This window comes from Grus americana, chromosome 6, assembly GCF_028858705.1.
Source record: "Grus americana isolate bGruAme1 chromosome 6, bGruAme1.mat, whole genome shotgun sequence".
Lineage (NCBI taxonomy): Eukaryota > Metazoa > Chordata > Aves > Gruiformes > Gruidae > Grus > Grus americana.
The window spans coordinates 29,671,740-29,696,319 of record NC_072857.1 but is presented as its reverse complement, the minus strand read 5'-3'; the positions used below and the strand labels follow the sequence as shown (position 1 = coordinate 29,696,319).

Below are 24,580 nucleotides of genomic sequence, written 5' to 3'. Positions count from 1 at the left end.
TGGGGGTAGTAATTTACACTAGAGTTCTATAACCTAGGGTAAATCAGTGTGATTGGATTTGCAGTGTGTATGTTTCCTTTTGTAACATTGTGCTTTGGCACTTACCTAATCACTTGCTTCTTGCCAAAAAGAAAACAGCGAACAAACAGAAAAATATTAACAGGGAGGAAACTTGGTAATCAGTTTTCAGACTCGAAAAACATCTAGTAAGCTATGTTATACTGCAGTGAAAACGTGTGGCTGCAAATATCGCTGTACTTTGGGTATATTATCTCATACACTCAACTCTGATGGGCTTGATGAAGTTTGACTTGGCTGTAAGCAGAGACAGTTGGATCTCTCTCAGCTCTGTCTTCATCTGTAATTGGTAACAGAGGAAGTTTTCAGATGCAGAAATAGCTGACAGATCACGGAGAGGAAGATCTGCTTAAAAAGAGTTGGGAGGAAAGCCTAGCTAAACTGGTTGCTTTATTTTTCAGGTCTCAAAGCAAGCCAAAGAATTCCTGGAATATGTTTATGAGGAGCCATTGATTGATATCCAACAGGAAAATCCCATGTTGTACAAGCATGTTGAAGCTCTGGCAACTGTTGTCCGCCTGAGACAGCAGCTAAAATCTCTCCGAGCATATTTGTTCAGCTGCAGAGCAGCAGTGGCTGAAGATCTGCGTAGAAGGTGAGAACCACAGACAACATAGAGCACAAGGATGTAGTTTCCTTGTCATGCTGCTTTTTCCCCCCCCCCTTTTTTTTTCCCCTCACAATCTAATTCTGAAGGTGTTACCCATTTAGAAAGATGTTGTACTTGTATCTGACTTCCCTGGGCAGCTGGGTTATCTACTGCCAAAGGAAATGGTTTTATAGGGTCTGACTATCTGAAGTTGTTCTTGACAACTGTTAGCCCAGGGGTCGTATATTGTGGTGAGCGTCTTTAACTCCTCAGGCTTCCTGGCTGTTCATGAGTATTTTTGGTCAGATGTGATACCTCATGCTCCCTGCTGTGGTATCACGGTGTGGTAGCCGCTGTTTGGGATCTTTGAAACACCTCACAGTATGGCAAAGCATGAGAGAGGCCAGAGTCAACCACCTGTCCAGTGCTTCTGCCCTCTTCTGTGATATGATGTTGTACAACGGCAGAGGCCAGATGTAGTCCCTGGCACGTGACCCAGCATATGATTTATGTGACACCAGAGCAGTTGTGCTCTTGCTCAGCCACTATCTTTTCCATCCATGAAATGGCTGTGCTGAGTGTTTTGTTTATTGGAAAACATGTGGTCACAGCACAGCAGGTGTTTCATATTTTCTGTGGTGGAAACAGTAGTTTTTATAAAAAGTGAACTTCATTTTAGAAGTGCTATATCTTAGTCCATTCAGCTGCTGCTGCATTTTTCTAACAAGCTAAAAAAAAAAAAAAAAATCTTCTTAAAACCATCAAGCCACTTGTGACCTTAAAAAAGCCAAGTTACTTTTGTCATGAATCTCCAAAAGAGATGGCCCGTGCCCTGCTGCGAGGTGAGTGGTTCGAGGCACATGCAGCTGACCTGATGTTAAATGCATCTGTAAGCATTTGTATAACCCATGTTTGTAAGAAAGACAAGACCGCAAATAGGAAAGCCACTGCCTTGAAATTATGAGCTGCCAAAGGGCAAGAAAGCAGATGACATCACTGACTGTATTTTGAACATGGTGTGTTAGGGATGGGGACCTGAATTCTCTGGGAGGGAGAGGAGACTGTACTAGTGTCTTTATCCCAAGTAAGGAGTGAGGCAGTCTGCTATTCGGTACATAACCTATGTCATTGCTTTGATGAACTACCTGGAACAACTACGAGAAGGATATAGCAACAGGCTTCTGGAGAGCACTACTGAGTTCTTGTGTCAGACCTGCTGTATGTTAATATGTGTTTGTGTCTTACTGCTCAATTCCTATTATTTGATAGGGCAGCTTACAGCATTTTAAAAATTAGGATGAATTTTCTTTTATTCTAGAGGATAGTATTGCCTTGCAGACCTGTTTTGCTATTCAGCTATAATAGCTTTCCTATGCCATCCTCTTTGACTGCAATAAAACTAAAAGGAGAATAAGATTTGTGAAGGCTCCCATTCAGAAAAAGTGGCAGAAAAGAAATTATGCTTTCTGATTAATGCTGAAGAAAAGAATGCCCTGATTAAAATAGACAGGAGGAGGCATGAGACCGAATGGACTTGGGTAGGAGAGTGAAAGAAGAGAGATCAAAGGAGGCCTAAGCAGAGAAATCAATGGACTAGAGACAAAGGGATGAGGGAAAGCCAGGAGGAGGAGTGAAGGGATCTCAGGAAGTTAAGAGTTAATGAAGAAACCAGGACAAAGAGGGAGCCCAAAAACCTTCCTCCAGAAAGGAGATATGACAAGTGCTGAGGAAATGGAGAGAAGAGAGAATGGACAAAAATTAGCGCAGAAATGTGTACATGGACTTTTCTTGGGGCAGGGAGAAGGGAGAAGAAACTCCCTGTATCAAAATGAAACACCCAGAATGGCAGAAAGGGAAACTGGGAAATACTCCAAATGCTGCCTTTTCTTATCTAAGGGTTCCTTCACACTGAATCCAGTTAAAGCTCTCAGTGGTGGAGAGGAGGACCACAGGCCAACAAGGGTTTGCTTTTGTACTCAGTAAGCTTCTCCAGTTTGGTAGGACTTGTTAGAAGTGCTGCAAAAGCCACTGAAGGAATGTACAAAACACACCTTAGAGTCTAGCTCCTTCCTGGTCTGTGAAGTCTCTGTTGAGGTGGGTTTGGTGCTCAGTTGGTCCCTCAGATCTCCCCTAAGAGATTTGCAGAGATAGAAAGGAAGAAAAGTTCTTTTCCCAGAAGGAGTTATTCCTTGCTCAAAACTGGTTCCAATGGCTTTGCTTTCTGCATGTAATATCACCATGTGCAGACATTCACTATCAATGTGATGGCTTTATAGAGCAAAGCTGAAAAGTAAACGAAGAAAATATGTGATTTAAATTTCCCTTTGGCTCATCACATGGGCAAGTTGCCAGAAAAGGAGGAGTGTAAACAATATGGTGAGACAGCATTCCTAAATTTAGTACTGTTTCCTAGTTAGAAATGAAAGGGTAGGGGAGAGAATCCAGTTATCTGTCCTACTCTAAAAACATTCTTTTTCTGCTTGGTCTTCACCTTAGTATGTGAATGACTATTAATCACAAGGAAGTGAACACAGCATCTTGAAGACCTGTCAGACCCATATAAACAGACTGAAACAAACTGTTAATATTGCTGTCTAGGGAGAACTAAAAACAGACTGATTAATTGTATTGGCACCTTGCTGCCTTCGGGACACTGATAGAGCCTGCCTTATTAGGGAAAAGCAGATCACTCTTAGGTTTCTTTTATTAATACTATTTGCATTATCATCTTCTTTAAATCTATACCTTGCTCTTGAACCCAGATCGCAAAATGGAGATGGCAATGAAGTTGGAAATTCTTGGTGTCCTCTGGGAAGACAAAACTGTTTACAGTGCTTACGAGTCACTTTTTCTGAAGAATTCCAGATGGCTATAAACCAGGTTAGCTCAGGATCTAGTTGGCTTAAATGTGGAAATGTTATTTATAATGGTGTGCATAGATAGGCACTTTGGGAACTTTGAAACTTGGCATCTAACAGAGAACTCGGGGCTGAACCACATTGTGAACTTTGAAGAAGCAAGTGACTAAGTAGAAAGGAAGGAAGGAAAAGAAAAGAAGCAGAAGCAATCCTGAAAGTAGCTAGAAGGCCCACAATAAAAGTAGTCTTCATCAGTTATAATGATTTGTTCTTACCTATTGCTCCACTGGATTCTAAGCTGTTTTTATATTTGCAAGGGAAAACAATAAAGGAACTCATACTTGACTGGGAGGAGAAATAAGGCCCTCCACCGGTGCCTATCAGCAGCGTTCCTCTGAGATTAGCCAGCTGAGACTCTGAGCCTGTTGCTGAGCTCCCTGTTTTACAAGGGACATTGTTATGCCTAGTTTGCTGTGACTGTCACTTCAGTATTGCAACAGACATAATTTGCCTCAAATGTCTTTACTCAACAAGTTCATGCTTGTTTTGGTTCCCTTGCTTGTGTGGATGCTGTTCAGGCAGAAATGTACAAGACCAAAACCTAGAGCCAACAGAGAATTAGTAGCTCCACTTAGTACAAGTGGAACTGTACAGATCTCACCACCACCTGTAGATTGTGGGATGATGAATGAATGGCACAGGCAAACAAAATGGAGTCAATAAAATTTGTAGCTAGGAAAGAGTGAGAATCTCCAAGTCCATTAAATAATGAGGTTATTCTGTGAAGCTGTGCTGAATGATGCAAGCTTTATTCTGGTTTTGCTTTCTTGCTTTTATCTCTAGACATGAGACACACTAACAGTGTGTCCATATGCCACAGCCTCTTTTCCTCTGTTCTTGTCATGGTTGAAGGCTGTTCAGGTCAAGGAACTGTCAGAATGACTTTTTGGGAAGTCTTCAGGCACCTCCATGTCAACTGTAGGATAAGCTAACTCAAATCAACCGTGGCCTGCTCTCTGGGGTCTCTGCTATCTCAGCTATGCACCGAAACTTGCAGTTCAGGTGTTGCTAGCCCAGACATTTTAGACAGATGGCAGTGACACAAGGTAAATGTTCTGCACCACATTCCCCTATACGTTAGTGCTTGTTGCAGTGCCCTCGCTTTGTAAGTAAATCTTCTGAATGGTAGTGAGAAACTATATGGAAAAATTTCTCCCTTGTTTCTCATCTCTGTCTGATACCATTTGTCTATCAGCTCTAGAACAGCAATACATTGGTTTTACCCTAGCAAAACTCCAGTGCTGGTTATATTACTTAGCATCTTACAGGAAGACCAAATTAGAGCTTGCTGTTGCAGCAGGAGGTTAAAGGTACACCTCCAGTACCGCAGACGTGTGGTCCTGGCTGAGCCTGCCAGTCTGTCAGCACGATGCGAAGCAAGCCCAAATTCAGTTATGCTGAACAATAGAGTCCTGTCACTTCCTACAGTGAGGCCTTAGACATATCACTTTTGACACAGGAGTAGATTACTTTCAAAATATTTGTGTGGCAATTGGGGAACCTGTCTAAACATATCACAGGAATCCTGATTGATCTTATGCAATCACTATACCACCAAATACCTCATGTATGTGAAGCTGGGGCTATGTCATCTTTCAGACCAAAGACAACAGAAGGTCATTAAGTCATGTCCAGACTGTCAAAGGAGACTGTTTTCTCCATTTTCTTTGTAATGGGTAGGCCATTTGGAGAGTGGAAAATCCCAAAGCAGAACAAAGACACAACTTATGCAAGAAGTAGACTGCAAAAAGAAAGTTTGAGCAGAAAAGGAACAGAAGGATGTGGTTTCATAGCACTCTGGGCTCTGATTTAACAGCAGGACAAACAGAAGAAGAAAATTTGTTGCACGGGTGATTGGAAAGAGGGTGAGAGAGAAACTCATTCAAAGAGGGTATCTGGATATCCTGCGAGAATCCAGTGTTAAGACCAAGCAACACCCCAAAGTGAGGAAAGGTGAGAAAATAAATGCAGAGAAGTAGGCACAAGCCATTTTTTGTTTTATATAAAATCTGCATGCACGTAGTCATTGCAGTAGCTGAAATAAAGCATGCCTGTTGATGGAACTCTTACAAACAGACCGCCTCTTTGCTTTGACTCTTGTGTCTTTTTGAAGAAGTAACTGTGCATGCAGGGTCCTTGCATCTTAACATCTTAAAAAGCATTTGGCTGAAACTGTAGGGGATGAATTTAAGGTGGACTTCGAGCTTTTGCTTTAACTAGGGATAACAAACAGAGCTGGAGCAAGAAGGTGTGTACCAGAGCAGCCAGAGCGGACACAGAACTGCTGTCTGTTCAAGCCAAGGGAAGGTTAAAGCTCAAGCCATTGCTCTACCATGGTAAGCATCCAGCTGAGGAGCATGCCAGGGTATATATGATAAGTTTTCCAGGGGACAGGTGGGTCTTTCAGTTCCTGTTGGCATTTTCCAGACTAGGGGCACACCTGCATCTCCTTGCCAAATAGATCAGTAATATTAGACATCTTTCCAAATGGTAGTTTCTGTTCACCTTTTGAGACTAGATTGCTTTAAAAACCATAATGATTTAAAAAGAAGTTCCTATTAGATGTGTACACTGTGTTAAATATGACTTGTGCCACTTTTATCCCTGTGTTTTTATATCGAAACTTCCAGCAGCAAACTGCAAGGGTTCAGAAGTGTCTGACAAAAACAGAGACCATTTTCTTATTCTTCAGGGGATCTAAGCTATTTTGATTTCAAAATAAATCTGTGCCTCTAATTCTCTGCATTCCGCTTTTAGTAACAGCAGTACTTGATTCCTGAGTTAGATCTGTAGTAATTCTTGTCTTTCACAATGCTACCGTAACCTTGCTCAAGTAACCACAGAAGAGAGAGACTTAGTGTACTGCATTTTAGTTGAAAGTTTGTATACTGGTTCAAGTTTGCTGATGGATGATAAGCGTAACTGTTTTATCATAGGGATGCTCATGGGGAATTTCGTAACAACATGGAACAATACCTTACCTGGCCATGCTTGCTAATAAATCTAGCACTTAATGTGAGCTGAAGATATTTAGGAACGGCTGCTCCCAGAACATAACCAGAAGAGTGTTCATACCTCACGAATGTGAAATCGTTCTCAAACACTTTTTTAGCCAAACCCATACAATTAGAAAAAAATCATTAATCTGGTATAATACCACAGGAATTAAATAAATTAGTAGTGTTTTGGTTTAATTAATTTATTACTTCCTTTTGACTTTCAGATCACCAGGTTTCCCAGGGCCCCACTTTCCTGAGTAACTCTTTTGGCTGGAAAGGTGGGGTTGTCCTCTCCCAACTTACTTCCAGGAGCTGGGATTTCCAAGGAAATACAAAAGCAAAAGCCTGAATAAAACTATAATTAACAACACTGGAAAAAAAGTCTACCTTTTCCCCTCACCTCTGATGCTGTTCTCTACCTTAAATTAACAGATTCCATGTCAAATGAGTTGCAAGAGAAAACCTAGCAAGAGATGTTATTTACCCTGCCATGTATATTTGGGATAACTGGCAATTCACCGATATCCCTCTGTACTTTTTAAATCAAATAGTAACTCTTAAAATTTTGAGCTCCTGTCAATGAGATCAGAGTGCATGTAGTTCCTGCCTGCGTGCTACGCACATAGCCACAACTGTTGATGGTGTGTGCTGCGGGGACTTCAGAGGTCCTCTTGCCCCTCATCTAGGGGGCAAAAAAATAATATTGGAACAGCAGTAATCAGCATGTGCTTGCCTGTCACCTGCTTTAGTTTGCAGTGTGGTGCAGTAGCTTAAAAGTGAATTGGTGGTGGTGTAAGTTGCAGTGCTGGAGTATGAACTGTGCTGGCTGAAGAAATGGACTTGGTACCTGTGGTGCTGTGCCAGCTGTGGGTGTAGCAGCTTCCTGCAGAGGGGTGGAGGAGAGGACGTCTGAATGTGGCTGTGTGCTAGACTGGTGCATCTGCGTCTCCTGTGAGTCAGAGCTCAGTCATACAGTTCTCAACCTGGTCAAACAAGACACTCCTGGCTGGCACATGAAATCATGGTGCCAGCTTCCCCTCCCCCCTCCCATCCTAGGTTTCAACAGGCTTTTTGGTACAAAAGAGACTTGGTTGTGCCCACCTGCCAGCTAACTTGATTTCTTTTGATTGCGCTGTAAAAAGAGGAGTTCGCTCTGCTTATCACGTTTGTACTTTGGTTATAGTGTCAGGCTTGGACAGATGAATTGGTTGTAGCTTTAGCAGAGCTGTCAGGGTATTTAACCCATTGGAGAAAAATTACCTAAGCTGATGATAAACAGGCTTTAAATGCAGAGCAATTACTTAGTGCTAACAAAGCACCATGACTACACACTTTGTCCAAATGCAAAAAGCAAAGTCTTATCAGTGGCTCTGTTTGCAGGAGGACACTAAAAGATAACCTTTGTTTGTGCAAATACTTACCTGATAAGATAATCCGAAAGGGAACGGATGAAATTTCTGGTTCTATCTTGCCTGAAGGTTATGCTTCAGATTACAAAGTATCAAACAAAAAAGAATAATAATCACAAACTGAGAATGCTCAATTCTCTCATTTAGTTGAACTGAAAGTCTCAGATGGTAGGTTTCTTTCCTGCTCACATTGATTGCTTTTATTTCTAGCACATAACAATAAAACAATTTAGAGACCTTTATCCAATAGGACTTTGGATTTCATTGTTAACAGGAACTGGCAAAGCTAGAGGGCTGGTTAGCATTGAACTTGGTTTGTTCATTGCAGGCTTAACCCTGACTGGTAGCCAGGGTTTACAGCACAGCAATCCTGTGACTCACAACTGTTCTGTTTTGCATCGATGGTGAAACTGGTCCGGGAGTTTCCAAACTGTGAAAGCTTAGGAGGTGCTTTTAGTGGGACGTGCAGTCGATACCATTTGCCTCTCAAGGGTCACCAGGTCACATTCTGAAGCAGCAGAGGTTTGAGTTTTTATTGTTATGAGTCTTAACGTCTTGCATTTGACCTTTGTCTAGCTCACTCCAGTTTTTTTCTGTGTTAAGATTTGACTGAAAGGACACTGTTTATTGAATGCTTTTAATTGACCAACTTTAAAAGAAAAATCCAGTTCGTTATAGCGCATTGATCAAAAGATTTACAAAACTGACATCTTTTATTTTTCTTTCAAATAACTTATTAGAGATTTCCCATTTGATGTTTGTAAAGGACCTTTATATGAAGGGAAAAATAAAATGCAAGCACATGTTTTGGTCTTTATGGATCAAGGCCTTATATTAACCCAAAGCTCCATCTCATGCGGAAAGTGAATATGTATTTTCTAGCTAAATGTTTATAAGTGTAGTTATCTTAGCCTGCTCTGTGGTCTGTGTCAGGTTTTTAGACATGAATGTGATTTTAGGTTGATTTGGATGCCGTGTAGTAATTTGTCTGGATGCTAATACAACAGCATGGTGTTTGTGTGAGCCCCGTCTCACCTGCTGTACTCTACTGACTTTGGCTTCCTTTGGCCAATTTCAGTTGCAGTTGGCAGAGGGATGGAGATGGCAAAGACGTTACGTTCCTAACTTATGTGAGAGGAAGTGTCTGGGTTGAGAAGCAAGAGCCTCTGAATTAGTCCTATGTGCCCCCTACCGAAAAAGATTTTATGTAAGCCATCACCTCATTAGGCTCAGAGAACCTGTGCAGACAAGCAAGCTATTGGAAACCGGACGTCATTCATTTTATTGCTTACTGGACTACTTGGTCTGTGTGGATTTCCTGGCCCAAATGATTTGCTTGCACTTTATGATGAGTTTTTTTGAAAATGTGTTTGAGTTTGATATTCTGGTGCCTCTTATGCTCTTGTTCCCCACCCACTAAAGGCTCACAAAACTGGCAATAAACAGACATGTTTTTGGGAGGTGGCTTCACAAGTTAGGTAGTTGTTGTGTTTTTGTTTTTTCTTTCCAAATGGGACTAACAGAAATTTTCTGGAGGAGAACTTAATTGCAGACATGCAGCACAGCAAGATGTGTTTTTGAAACAGCAGCTCAGCTCACCTCAGGTGTGGGGAGGGCGCATTATTTATATTTTAAATGATCAGGGACTGAGCTGCCTACTTTTAGGCCACTTCAATGGTTTCACACTCATGGACCTGCGTGCTCTCCACCTTTGGTGGTGTGGACAGGTGTTGAGTGAGTGTTTCACATCTCTACATGCACTGGGAACTGTACAGAAACTGGTCTGGTTGCTTCATAAGAAATGTTGTAAATGCTGTTGTACATGCAAGCTCTGGCTGCTGAGCTGTTTTTCTGTGGCCCACCCCAACCAAATTTTTTTTCGAGTCAATAGAAGGACTGCAAATCTGAAGCTGGACCAGCCTTACTTACTGAGGATTTTTTTAATGTCTCAGTTTACATGGCAATGGAAATAAGCACTCCTCTCACTTGAGTGCTGGGTATGTGCGTGTGTATATGTGTCTTGCATAAGACTGGGAGGGCAGTGCCTACTTCTTTTCCTGGAAATAGATTTGGAAGGGAGGAGGAGTGTTGAATGCTGGCTCTGCAGAGCTGCTGCTGCAAACTAACATATCTCAGGGAGGGGGACAGGTACAGGGAGAGGATGACTGTCACCAGGGCCTGTGCTGGCTGAGACACGCTGACAAAGGGAGTCCCTCGGTCATGAGTTTGCTTTTCACCTGCACACTTTTTATTAGGAGTTAGAACTTGCAGGAAATAAAATGCAGTCCTTGAAGGCAGGGGAACGTGATGTTAGTCATTGATATTAGTTGTTGACAGTTTCTGCCTTATGGGCTATTCGGGTTATTTCCTGAAAAAGGAAATCTTTCATTAGCTAATTATTTTCCTTAGCAGTGTTGTAAGGGCATCAGCAAATAATACAGTTCCTGGCAAAGCTACCACGCTGTTTAGTGCCTGACTGTGTGATCAGGGGAGAATGATGGGGAAATTTTAATGAAAGAAATTCTATCAGAGCTGAAAATACCAATGGCTTCAAAATGCTGTTCAGAGTTGACTCCTTAGCAATGTTATTGTCTTCTGTGTGCAAATGAGGAATCCCAATGTCATATGCTGTCTGATACATGGATTTTGACTGTTTTGTAGTGGTCTTTGACATTGCGCCAAAAGTATTACGAAGGTGTGATGCAGCAGAGCCACTGAAACACGTTCACCTCTATTAGGAGCGATGGTATAGCCTACAGAAGTGAAAGGGGAAAATGCAGTATCCTAGTGAGTCTGCAGCTGAGAATTAGGTGGGTAGAGGGAACATGCTTGGTGAGTCAGAAGGAGCAAGGGCACAGTCCTGCTCCGGAGTGCCATAAGATTGGCGGTGCCCAGTTGTCAGTGCCTTGCTTGCAGGAGTCTTCCCCTCCCACCCCAATAAAACTTAGATTTTTTTCAAAAGTGAAAAAGGAGTATGAGGCTTTGTACCACTCCCCTTAACAGCAGTGAAAAGTCCTAGTTCCTTCAAGAGAGCTCTGAAAGCATCAGTTTAAGATAGTTGTTTGAGACACCTAATGAAATGGAATGAACCGAGGTGCTTCCATTATTTCTTAGATTCAATGTTCTGTCCAAGATTGCAGTTGGTACTGTTATCCCTGCTGATCTGTTTTCTAGCTAATTGTGTTGTCGCAGCTTCTAAAATCTGTTCTTTGAGTTCCTCTGTACTTTCTCATTAGTCTCATATCATAATCATGTAAGTTCATATCAGCCTTTTGGTATCATTGTTTTTTGAACATGTCCAGTGGTCTTTCTGTTCATTGCTGTTTAGTTCTACCATTACAAACCAGTCTTTACCAGAGCTTTGTTCATGCATTTAATAATATCTCAATACCTTAGCGTGGTGTTATATTTGTTCTGTGTGGATGGAAAATAAAACTGGTCGTCTGGTTGCTTCTCTGTGTGTGCACACAAAGATTGACATTTTAATGAGATGTGCTTTTTCTCTTCCTGACATCTTTATGGCAGATACATAGGTTTTCATAAACTTTCTTGCTAATACCCACTTACCTTTAGAAGGTCCATTTTTCTCTGTAATGTTACTTTAACCCAGTTTTTCATTTTACTGCAAGTCACTCTAATTAGGACATCTTTGTTCAGGTTTCTGTAATTTATCTTTACTGAACAGGTCTATCGGTGGATAATCAATGGTCTTGCCGGAAACCTTGGTTTATGTAAGGAAAATATGCCTTTCTCAACTCATTATAGGATCTATACCAATATGTATATTTCTGTATGCAAAAGGGAATCGATATCAATCAACTTTATGTTGGAAGAACAGTATCTGCATGACATTTTTCCAATATAGTTATTTTGGTTACAAAACCATAAATCACATCTGAAATTAACTGTTACAGCTTTCCAGCAGACCAGGAATCTTGTGCTAAAAAACGTAAGAAATACTTTTAACGTGTAGTTTGAATTATTTAATTGTTTAAAGAAACACCTTCTGTGCTCAGGATGAGCTTTCAATGACTGTAAATGTCACAGTACATGCTTACCTGACAGCTGGAGAATGACACTGGCACAACGTTCATTCTTACTGTGGAATTGTTGTGCCCATGAGGAATGCTGTAAAAGTAGCTGGTGCTTACAGGGTGTCATAATTTCAGTTTCTGACAGGCTCTCACTCTAGCATCATTGTTCTGCAGTCTTTTGGTTGGGAGAGGATATCTTTGAGTTTCCCAGTCAAAAAGGCATGACACACATCCATTTGTCTCTTTTCCAGGATCTTTCCCAGAGAGTATCTTCTCCAGCAGATCCATCTTTATTCTCTCGCAGACCTTCAGCAGGTAAGTTTCTTCAACCTGCCTGTTACACATCAAGCCTGTTCTCATCTTCAATGCTAATTGTATATTCCCCCTTCTAGCTAATCATACCATAAATAGCTTTAATTCCAAGCTATCTCTGTGGTTTATAGTTTAATATAAAAGTAGGTTAACAGGGGCATTGGTTAGGGATGAGAGAGAGAAAGCCTAGAGTGTCAGTGTTGAAATGGGGTTGGAAAGAGGCTGCAAAAGAAAACTGTAGTCTGCAAAGAGAACTTTGCTGGGAGAAATTTTTCATCTGATCGGCAAAGGCTCATCTGGGGCTCAGCCTACAGGTGACAAATAGTATTTATTTCTTTGCTTGAAATAATAGTTATTCAGGAATTTGAGTTTGTACAGTCCCTGGTGCAACATGCCTACTTACAAGGTCTGCTAGGCATTATCACAAGACGGGGAAAAAAATTTTAAAAAACCACACAAAAACCTCAGCAAGCCTGCTACATGGAGTTAAGCCATGTGGTGTTACTGTGACAGACGTGACCACAGAAGAGGTAATGTGCCAGCAAAACGTGTCTTTGCGTTGATATTGATTGAATTAAGCAAGCACCTTGCAGCACATCTGCCTGAACAGCGGAATTTTATTATGTACCAGATTAAACAAGAAGAATATGGCAAAAAAGATCTGACAAAAGAGGATAGGGAGTCTAAGGTGAATGTACTGCAGTGCTGAGATGCACGATGGAGGAAGCAATGAGGTAAGATGTGCTGGCTGACCTGTGTTCGCACTCTAATGCCATTGCCAAAGATATGTAAACCACATTATTTTAAGCTTCTTCCACTGATGTTTCATTGTCTAGTCGTGTCTCTTCTGGAGGATAGTGGGTAGCATAGTCAGTTCTGGATGTTCAGTTGACACATTGGAGTTAGTTAAGAAGTCCCTCAGGGCTGGAGACTACAGAACTACAGGAAACATGGCTTTTGTTGGCTGGTGAAGTCACAGGGTAGAAATGATTCCATATATTAAATAAAAAGGCCAGTCATCTACGGTCTAAAACTGTTTCCACATCTTTTCAGCATGTTCTGCTATCTCATCTTTAGTAATCAAGCCATGAAAAAGCAAGCTACTTAACTCCAGAGATGCAGTCTCCCTGGTGGGCCTGTCTATTAGCCCCCAGTGCTTTGTAAGCTGCTTAATCAGTTCCTAACATTGGTAGTAGATGTTTTAGAAGCAATCAGCAGCTTATCAAGCACCCTGTGGGAGGGAGGGAGGGTAGAAGTCACAATTCATCCCTTGATTTAGCAGTTCCCTTTAGCATGTTTCTTTGTGTTTGCAAGACACCTTCTCTTCCCTTGAGGGCCCCAGCCCCAAACTTATCATATTTAGAGGCAATATAATTTGATTACCATTTCTGCTGGGGTGGGTTAAATTGCATTTACCTTTTAATCTAGCTGTATCCTTGTTGTCAGCCTGGAGAGGGTTTTCCACATTTCAGAGGCTCCAAATTTGAAATTGGATTGCTTGTTTTTGTCAAAGTGGAACCAGAGTAGAAAGGGGAGGAGGGCCCCATTGAGAAAATGAATCCAGCGGCCAGAGAAACACTAATACCCTTATAGCCCCTGCCTCCTCCCTGGTTTGTCTCTTACTACTGCTTTCTCCTGATTGCTCATCATTTTCTACTGACCTGCAGTTTGGATGTTTTTTAATCCTAAAAGTTTCCCGTCCTTTTGATTCCTCTACTGCCTATTTCCTCACATCCATGGGCTGCTTTTGCACTGTATCCTGCTGTCATGTAGATTGCGTGTGTTTAGGGAATTAACTAAAAGGTTTATTAAAGATTAATGGAAAGATAAGGCATGGTGAGTGAATTAGAAAAGCAGAGAGGGGTAATCTGCAGATATAAGCAACCTTTACCCTGGTTAGTCCCAGCTCAATTCTGATTTGTTTCCTAGCCAAGTTCTCTTTAAAGATCCTAGAAAACATGGGTTGTTTCCTACCAAGCAGCCAAGTTTCAAAAATGTGGTATGAGTGTCTGTTCTTAGGTGCAAAAAAGTTGAAATGCCTGTTTGCCAGTAGATGAAGCAGCATATGAAACTGTTCTAAAATTAAATCCAATTTAAATCTCTTTTCAAGCTTAATAGAGCTTCATGCCTAGACCTTATGGATGTGGCAGAGTACATACTTGAGCTATCTAATGGTCTGGGGATGCTTGTCACTTGGATCCATTTGGACAGGGCTCTACTGGGGAAGACCTTAACTGTGAGGTTTAAAGCAGAGTGGAAAAAATTGAAACAAAATGTCCTTAATTTTGGAAACTCACCAAATTGTGGTGAGGTAGTGGTTTTGCTAGTACTTTACTCATTAACAAATGCTCATAATGCAGATATGAGCAGGCCTGACCTTTAACCAAAGAGGCAGCAAGTGATGGTCTTTTTCTGGATGTGCATGTCTATTTTAAATAAACACACACACACACGTACTCCCGCAAGGTTTCACTGCAGACTAGGGTCCCAGGGACAACATTAAAGTTTACAGCAAGTCTATCTATGGGCATTCCCATGGGGTACATATTCTTAGAATCCTCTTGGCGTTGCTATTGGAGGTGATAGCAGGCAACATAACTAATTAGGTGTATTCAGATTTAAGAAGCAGAAATACTAAGTGTGACACCTTGCCTATGCTACTCCATTGGCTACACTTGCTTTCCTTTCCAGCCCTCCCTGGCGTCATCTGCCCAGAGTAATCTGCCCTGCGTCACCCATAACACCACTGCATCTCTGTTAGCCAGTTTATCCAGGGCTATTCCAATCAATTAAGGCTGTAAAAAGGAAGACTTCCAGTTGTTAGGAAGCAAGTATTCACTCCTGAAATTGCTAGTTTTAGCAGACATAGTACACTGGAAAGATGGATTACTCTTAATTATGTGCAGTATAGTCCCTGATGCTGCAATCACAATCCATGGTAGCTTCACCCTAAATCTACTGGAGATGTGAACTCTCTTCTCTGCTGATGTTACTAATGGATGTATCACTGGTTTTACGGACATGTGGACATAGTTCCTGCAAGCTGGAGTTAAAAACTATTCATTTTGTGACTATGGGGCTGCTTTTGGTGAGACTAACAGTTTTTACACTGTTAACATTGATGTGGACAGAAGCTGACTCAGACAAGAGTCTTGCATTTCTTAGGAAAAGTAATTCTTGCGGCGTACACTAGATTCCATATTAATGGGAGCTTTTAAAGTAAAAGACTTGAAGTGGCTATTGTGACGAGTTCAAAATTCGGGTGCTTAACCCACACAGAGTTAACCGATGTCTTGCCTTTTTTATGTTAAATAGCAAGATATACAAGTGTACAAAGATTATTGCAGTGAGGGTCTTTATGTAGAAACACTCTTAAACATGGCAGTTATTTCATCCTGGTTCTACTAGCCCCAAAAGATATGGTAAAGAGGATCAATGTAACAGCAAAAATGCGCGGATGTCAAGGATGGAAATTGTGAGTGAGATAGAAGGTATAAAAAGATGATGATTTGAACACTTGTTTTACATGAGAACGCTCAGGAAAAAAATGTAAAGGGTCAAAATATGGGAATTTAAAATGATGAGTTGAATTACATTGAATTACTGTGTAAATGCTGTTATTCAAAATATAAGTGGCTTTCATTTGGTTTATCTCCATTTACTTTGGAAGCAAAGTGAGCTAAATCGTATTAAGGCCACTTTCATTCTGAATGTGTATGTCCATACAGGGATTTAATGTAGCATAATTTATCCATTTTAACATTGTAGATAAACTAATCCATTAAAATTTAATTAAAATGTCAATTTACTTCAGATTGACTTTCCTGACTACCTACCTGTAGATGAACATACAATGTGAAAACAGTGGAGAGAAAAGATGAACGGGAGAGCCCTGTTCTCAGAGTAATATAGCACAGGTAATACAGTGAATACGAGATAGGCATACAAATCCTTAATGGAAATGCTTCTTTGCAGAACACAGCAAGCATGAGGAACTTAATGCCACAGTAATATTACTGAGGCCAGAAGTTTATCATCTTTGAGAGGATTAAGTATCCATAATGAGAATGTCCACAGTTACACTAAGTATGATAAAGAGATTATAAGGTTTCAGAATAGACATATTATTTACTGAGGGGATTAGGAAAATGTCTTCCCTATTGACAGATGAATCAATGATTTCATCTTCCTCTGACGTATATAGTACTGATTACAGCATCTGATAGGGTTTTGGACTAGATGAATAGTTAGTCTAACAGAAGCATTCCCAATATGAAAATCTTAATGTTTCTGTTAAAGATTTTGTGCATGTAACGTTCTCTAACAAAAATGTGAGGAATAAAAATGAACTTCCATGAAACGTAAGTTCTACCTTATTTGAGTCTAGTGTGGTGTTAGATCAGAATTCGGAAGCCTTACAAGAACAAAGAAATTGTTAGGTCTCATTCTCTTTTCCAGGCTTTTAACCCATGCTGTATTTTCATCACACCTCCTTTTCCAATGGCAAATTTGGGTCCTCCCTGTATTTTCCTAGACTGAAACGGAGGCAGAGATTGGAGATGCTCTTTCTAGCATTTTTGCATGTGCAAAACGTTGGGTTGATTTAGACAAGTTGTTTCATGAGTCCCAACAATAGCAAAGACTGCAAGATGTGGACTTTTTTTTTTCCTCTTTAATTGCTGTTATTTTTAGGAAGTAAAACTTCTTTTCTGCTCGTTCAGTCCTCATACAATTACTGAGAAATGCTCAGCTTAGATTTATAACATACAGCCTGATGACTTCCAAGCCCATTAGTGGTGGTGTCCTTGCCCAGCAGTTTCTTTTTATCCATGCATAAAAAGGATGGGACGTGGCATCTAATCCACATGCCTGTGCTGGTGAAAGCCAGTAGCATGCATGTGGCTATATTGGTTGACAAATCTGGGATTTGGCTAACATACTTTGGGCTTGCTCTAGTTTTAGAAGTGTTACTGGGATAGGTGTATGACAAACACCTCCTACTCTTAACAGATATAGCTGTACCTGTAAAAGCATTAGTGCAAACTTAGTTATAATGAGAAAATCTTTTGCTCTCATTTGTTTCATTCAGTGATTCAATATAAGCTGTATCAGCTTAAACTTTTATTTACCAAAGAGTTTTCCCCATGTAGCTGTACCAGCAGATCCTTTTAAGTTTAGGCAAGGTCTCTTTTTGCTTGAGGGGCAGGAGGTGGCAAATGAGAAGGAGAATTAGGTTTTTGGCAGGCCTGGCTATGCTGAGTTGGCTGGAGGTTTGTCTGTCGCAGTTCTCTGCGGGAGTTCACTGTACTCAACAAGGGCACATCTGTGCCATATCTGCCACAGTTCAGAGTTCAGCACCATAGTGAAAACATTGATTTACATCCCCAGCGTCCCAAGCAAGGGTTGACGCAGCATGTGTGACAGAGATGCGAGTACTGCAGCGCATTGCGACCAGTGTTCAGCTAACCACAGGTTAGAAGATGTTGCTCAGAGTAGAGCTAGTTTAAAACAATGGTGGGTTTTAACTAATGTATCAGGTACAGCCCCTGCTCTTAAATATTTGGTAGGAGGTAGACAGAAACAGATGGTTGTGTGGGGAGGTGAGAGGCGTACACATTGTTAATTTGTACAGTGGTCCAGTTCTTATCTTAAGGCACATGAGATGTGGACTCTTCTCAGCTCTGCTGCAGGCTTTCTCTGAGACACCAGACAAGTAATTTCTAATTGGATTAAGGTTAAACATACACTTTACTATGTGTATGTTTAAAGTAGACATCCTAAGCACAATTAAGTTCAAAAGAGGAAAACCAGCACTTTGGAGGGGTAGTCTGTCTGACCTATTTTAAATATGTTGTGCAAATTAAATACATTAAGATTTTGAGGCACTTAGATGTTTCTGTACTTGAACTATGTAAACGTGCATCTTGGACCATAATGACATAATGCTAATAGCCATCTTTATGTCCTTCCTGTACAACCTGTGCCTGTATGACTGTGGTAACTGTATTAGCAGAAGAATATGAAAATAGTCCTAGGATAGGAAAAACACACCATGTATATTGCCATAAATATTAAAAGGTCTGATAGCAAAACAGCAATTAAACAGCTTGTATACTTTCCTGTGGCTATGGCTCCTTTATCACTCATTTCTGTCACTCCCTGGAGTTTGCTAGCACCAAGCTGCCTTTCAGCAGAACAGGAAGCTTCAGGTTAGCTGATATTCCAGGTGTGCGTGTAAGTCCCTGAAGTGCTGACAGTTCTGCTTACAATTAGTGGTAATAGCAGTGATCTTCCTGGCATTTCCTTTTCCACAGCTCTTCTGTGGAAGGGAGTTGCTGTCATTCAGAATGACTCCTGGTCAGGTGGAGAGCATGGCAGAGACAGCCAGGCTTGTGGGAGAAGAGCTGGCTAGGAGCATTCTGGCAAGTGACAGCCAGGAGGACAAGTTTATCTGAGTTAGGTGTGTTAAAGTCTTGGAGGCAAAGTGTGGAGATACAGCAAGATTGTTAATAGATATTTTTAATAGCAGAACTGATCTTTGTGCAGCTTGAAACCAGAGTTTTCAACAGGGTTCGTTAAATACATGTGGTGCTTTTCCATGTGAATATGTAATCTAGGCCACTTGGGGTAAGCGTGACTTTTTAGAAAGAAATTGTGTTTAAAACAACCCAGCAGTGGTGCCAGTGGCTCGCAAGACCTTCTGAATTGAGATCTCCAGAGATATTTTATTTTTTTCAGCCCCTAGAAGAGGCAGTAGCAATATAAGCTACGTCTTTTCTAGTGCTTTGTGCTAACCAGGTTTCTTCTGTTCTTTTTTTGCTGTGCAGAATGAAAGGCTTAGTACTGGAGATTGGGTTAGCAGCGTGAAAGACTGGGCTTTAACCTCATTGCTGTACTTCACATAAAATATCTATTCAGGAGAGGCAGCTGGACATATCTCAAGGAATAACATCCCAAGAAACCAAATTTCCCAAGGAAACAAAATGCTGTCTCAGGGCTACCTGCTTGGATGAGAGAAGAAAAATTTTTTTAGAATTTTTTTTTTAATATACTTTGTATTTACAGAGGTTTTTTCAGAGCAACCCTAGCCATTTTCTTGGTATGTCGCTTTCTTGTTCTAAAATACTTCAGAGGACTCCTCCTTAAAATGTCCTGATCCAGTCTTGTCCAAGGCAGGAAAGTGTCTAATTTTGTGATATCACTCATGAAATAACAACTAACTCAGTGGGCATGTAGAGTCAGTTAATATCTCTGCATGCAATTGCCTGCTTAATCTTAAAAAAAAAAAAAAGTGCACATATATAGTCTCTGCCTGAATGCATATTTGCTTGTGTGTGTATTTAGAGTCACGTATGTTTTTAAGCTAAGAAAGTGCTTTCTGTTCCCTACCAGCCAAATTCCTGGTACTCTTTCAACCTTGTTTGAGTAAAACAGCCTTTAACCTTTGCTTGAATACCTGTTTCTTAAAACAACCTATAATTCATCCCTGCAACAAGATTAGGAGAGCTTGGGGTGTGACAAAATTGACATGTAGCTGCCTGGAAACCTTGGGGAAAGGAGAAAGGAGGAAAGACGATTGAAACACGGTGTGAAGGCAGAAGCTGTGAGGCTGGAGTCTCATTGTAGGGCTGACAGGGGAGCTGGCACAACTGATTTCCAGGCTCGTTGTTTATACTGAGACAATTCCATCTCTTTCTCACTTGTGTCAGCTCGCACCCAGAGACCTGCTGAAATTTTAGGCTTTTCTTCCATAAGAGGAGTGGGGGAGGACTTGAAGAGACCTTGCATCCTCTCTGCCTCCTGCTATAAATTCACTTGGACTGTCACTAGTGTGTTCCTCTCCCCCAGCTAACGTAAAACTGTGTCTTCCCCTTGCCCCCTGCCTATATGTGCTTGTCATAGATTAGCAGCATTTGCTCTTGACCTTGTTTTGTTTTTCCTCCTCTTCCCAGTGCCTATTATAGTTAGTGGCTAATTTGTGGAATATCACTTTAATACCAAATTAAAGTGCAACATGTTGAGTGGTCTGGTTTGGAAGGACCATGAACAGCAAATGGCTCTGCTGTCAGTGCAGATTGCCTGGTGCAAAGTCGTCAAAGGGAGCTTGTAATTTCTCTTTATTCAAATTCTCACTAATTTCTGCTTTAGTTTGATTTTTTTGTTCTTTTTTGGTGGTTGGTTTTGTGGATTTTTTTTGTTCTTCACAGTGTTTATCACCAGGTTTCCTTTCGGGATGTTCTCTGCCCTGTGTGGGTGATGACTTAGCACCACACAATGTGTGGCTGCATGATGTTGCTTTGTCTGTGTCAAGGCCAGTGATGGCAAAATGGTGTCGACGTGTGTCAGAGCCAGCTCCTTGTGCTGGTGTCAGCAGTGGATGAACAGAGTCCCTGGCCTCACCCGCTCCCATCCACCCTGCTGCCACCCATACCACTGGCTGAACAGGCCTTTGGGACAGTCAGGGACCTGCAAAGGCTGTAAAGGGAAGAGGAGAAAGATGATGGGGTGGTATCACCCTTACTGTCGGGAGCTGGGATTGTGGCCCATGGCATGGCTGTAGCAACAAAAGATGGGGCTCTCCTGAAGTTACCGCTGTGTTCTTTTTTTAATTGTTTTACAGCAATGCATAGTTACTGATTCTAGTGTGTGTACACACAAATATTAAGAAATCTTTCTTCCCTTAAGTCACTTGCAATTTAAATAAACAAGGCAGGCAATCTGAAAGAGATGACTGGGAGTCAAAATGGAGCAAGGAAAGCTGACCAGACCAGTATATTGCACAAAAGATGGGGCAGAGCTGAGATCTGATATCTGCCTCCCTGGGGCTTTTACCTCATGATCATCCTTCCTCCTTCCATTTCCCTTTCCTCTGAACTAAAGATTAATTGTGCATTGAAATCATAACAAGAATTTGTGGTGTTAAGAATCTGGCAAACGGAAGGGAAAAAATCCTCAAGGAAATTAGCAGTCTGCAAGCATTGTCTGTTCCTAGATATAAATGACTAGGAACTTCCCAGCCAGGGAATATGTTTTCCCTTCCTTTTCTCTGCAACTTGCATTATTCTTAGCTAAGCATATTGTAGCATGCTTGTCTGCAAGTCCATGTTTTTGTCGCAGAAATCCTGACCCTGCTGAAATCTGTCACAGGGCAGAGATTCCATTTTAGCCTTTGTGCTTTAATGTCCAGTCTCCATGCTTAACGAACACTGAACATACCTGCTTGTTCTGCAGTTGGCCAATAGATAAGGCAACCATTGTAGCTTTCCTGCACCCTGATCTGCTCTTGCTCTTCCCACCTTGCGACAGAGATCACCTGTGACAGAGAAGAGAATGCGTCAGAAAATGGTTTCTGAAATGGATTGTGCAATGTAAGGATGGAAGGTAGAGTGCGAAACAAAGGCAGTCGACTGCAGCAACAGAAATCTGAGGCAGGCATTAGGAAAAACTTTCCGGCTGTTTTGAGCACTGGAGATCTCTGTGGTGAGAAGTTTTTAAGCAAGTCAGTTTGTTGTGCCACAGGGTGAGAAATAAACTGGAGGTTTCTGGAGGTGTTTCTTCTAGTCCTATTTTCTTATATCATTGGTAGTTCTTTCAAAAGCCTATTTCTTATCTGTCCTGGAGCTGAAGAAAGATTACTGGGTGTTTAGTCCTCCTCTACAAAGCTCCAGCTGGTGGAATTTGGAGGGTGGTGAGCACAGTTGTGAATCTTAAGCCCATCTGTTCAGAAGGAGATTTTATTTTCCCGTTCATTCAGTCCAAGAAGCCCATTCTCTCTGGTAGGCTGAAGTCTATGCAAAGCTGGAGCTTTCCTCTGAGCTTGTTAGCAAAAGGTTTGACTCAGACTAGCTGTTTCTGGAGAGGTTGAAAGAAAACAATCAGGAAGAGGCAGGAACCTTGACTTTAGAGGATGGTGGAAAGCTGTGCACAATTGTTGATGGCTCCTTCAGATAGCTTCCTTCTGCCAGGCATGCTTGTGACACTAATCCCAATAATTAAAGGACTTTCTAGCCTTCCAATGTCTGTAATTGGGGATGGTGAATGAGCTTCATGTCTACCACCCCTTCTATTTTCTCAGTGCCTCTTGGCCTTTTCATGTCTCTTCTGCATTGCGTCAGTGCCTCCTGGCAAATTCTGTCTGTCTCTCAGATAGACCCAAGTGTGTGCCTGGCCTTGAGAAATAATCATAAATTTTGTTCTGTCAGGAGGAGAGGCCAGGACAATCCAGTTGAGATTTGAACCTGTAGTTCAAGGTGTTTTAGGGATTTCATATCACTTAACCCATCCCCTCCAGGCATCACTTGTGTCTGACATGTGAATCAGAATGGAGGAAGAAGTGGAACAGATTGCTCAGTGCTCCAGAAGAAGGTTATGAGGCAAACCTATGCCTTTAAAGAGAGTGCCTTCTAATAAATGTTATCTGCAGAGAAATACACCAGTCCCTACATAAGTAGTTAATGTTACTGCTTCAGTGTTGGCTTATAAAACAACTTTATCACTTCTATGATGATAATGATTAACAAGCTGATTTACAAGGGTGGGGTCACAAAGCCATTTGGCAAATTTATCACAGTGGCAGTGATACAGTACCTGAGTTTTACAGTGCCTGGAATACTAAACCCTGGTGGCTGGGCTTTTAAGCAGAGCAGTAGCAACAGATACTCCTCTATGAGGACAATAACCAGGGTTTCCTCCTGTGCATCTCATACATGAAGAAATTACAGGTCCAGGTCTGAGAGTTCAGGAGAGTTGGGGACATTTCTGCCTCTCTTCTCAATGTTTATTCCCTGATCACTTAGCCGCAGTGAAGTGACAGTGTTCCTAGACATGCTGTTAGATGATGCCTGTGGTTGTTGGATGTCCCTTCTGCCAGACTGGCAGAATATACAGATCTAGGTAGATTTCTCTTCCTTCTCTTAGATTCTGGATAGCTTCTGTTAAAATATCCTTCACCTGTGGATTCTCCATTGTCTTGGATCTTAATATAAGAAAAAAAAATATTTTTTTTAACTGCTACTGATTTTACTTTCATTATCATATGTTGGAAATTACTCAGAGTAGCAAATTCAATCTAACAATTATTTTAATCCAGAAACCCTTGATGTAGTTTAACATATCATGACACTTTTCAGAATTTGGACTTCTTAACCTTGGCAGTTCCTCACCTCGAGCAGAACAGTGTATCTGAAAGCTCAGCAAGCTAATATCCCCTTTACTGCCTGTCTTGACAATCCTCATGTACATGATCAAAGGTATTTATGATCTCCATGCTATGTTAACATCTACCGCACTTTTGGAAGTTGGTAAAAATGCACAGACAGGGTAGGAGATTTTATGACACTCACTCAAATTTACAACATAGACTCCTGCAGGGACAGAGGTCTTACTCCTTACCTTTTACTTCGTAGCTAGCATTGCTGACAGGAGCCCTGCCCTCAATACAAACACTCACTGTCCTGAGAAATGTCTGGAAACTGTACTGTTTTTTCTCTCCTGTCCAGAAAGTTCAGCACGTCTGATAGATTTCAGCGCTGATTTATGTGGCCATGATGCAAAGGTTGGGTATTTCTATGGACCTGGTCTAATAGGTGGGCGGAAGGCTATGGAGGTGTTACTTGAAGCAATAGTGGATTACAGCTGACTCATTTTTCCTTCTCCTTCCACATACACCCCCTCTAGTTCCCTCTAAAGCCCTTTTAATATTACTTCTTCAGGAATGACACAACCTGAGTTTGGAGGGGACTTCCACGCTTACCTTGTCTAGTCAATATTTGATCGCTTTTCAGTGATGCCCAGTCAGAGGCTGCTATTATGCCTTTTCTAATTTGAACAACTTTCAGAGACTGGAACAAACTCTTGACTGATTTTGTATTGGGGGGTTTTCTGTAGATCTTTTTTGTCTTGTAATAACTTTCTGTTTGGAAAACAAAACAAGCTGTGAGTTTAGGTTACTATCTCTTTGGGTTAGAACACAAGAAGTTCTGCCACTATTACCTTGACCACGTTTCTAGATTGGCTTTTAATATGAAAACATATATATTGCAACACTGTACTCACTACATTGCTCTCCTGTGGGACTAGTTTGTGCAACCCTCCTTCATGCTGGTAAGTATGTTCTTACACAGGGAGTCTTTGTTGACTGAAAAGGTAAGACAGAGTGACTTGACTTCTCTCTGCTCTGTGTAATGGGCTGGAGTTTTGGACACCCTGTACTGTGCTGCATGGGAGGAGGAGGTTTAGGGGC

At 41.3% G+C, this 24,580-nt stretch overlaps 1 protein-coding gene across 5 annotated transcripts in view; it reads left to right on the top strand.

Moving 5' to 3' along the window:
• PLEKHM3 (pleckstrin homology domain containing M3) overlaps window positions 1-24,580 on the top strand; it is a 112,303-nt gene that overhangs the window by 63,596 nt on the left and 24,127 nt on the right. For all 5 annotated transcript variants that reach the window (XM_054829064.1, XM_054829063.1, XM_054829066.1 and 2 more), the window contains 2 exons: window positions 480-673; window positions 12,279-12,342. In XM_054829064.1, the coding sequence (XP_054685039.1) occupies window positions 480-673; window positions 12,279-12,342 (258 nt within the window). The remainder of the gene's footprint in view (window positions 1-479; window positions 674-12,278; window positions 12,343-24,580) is intronic.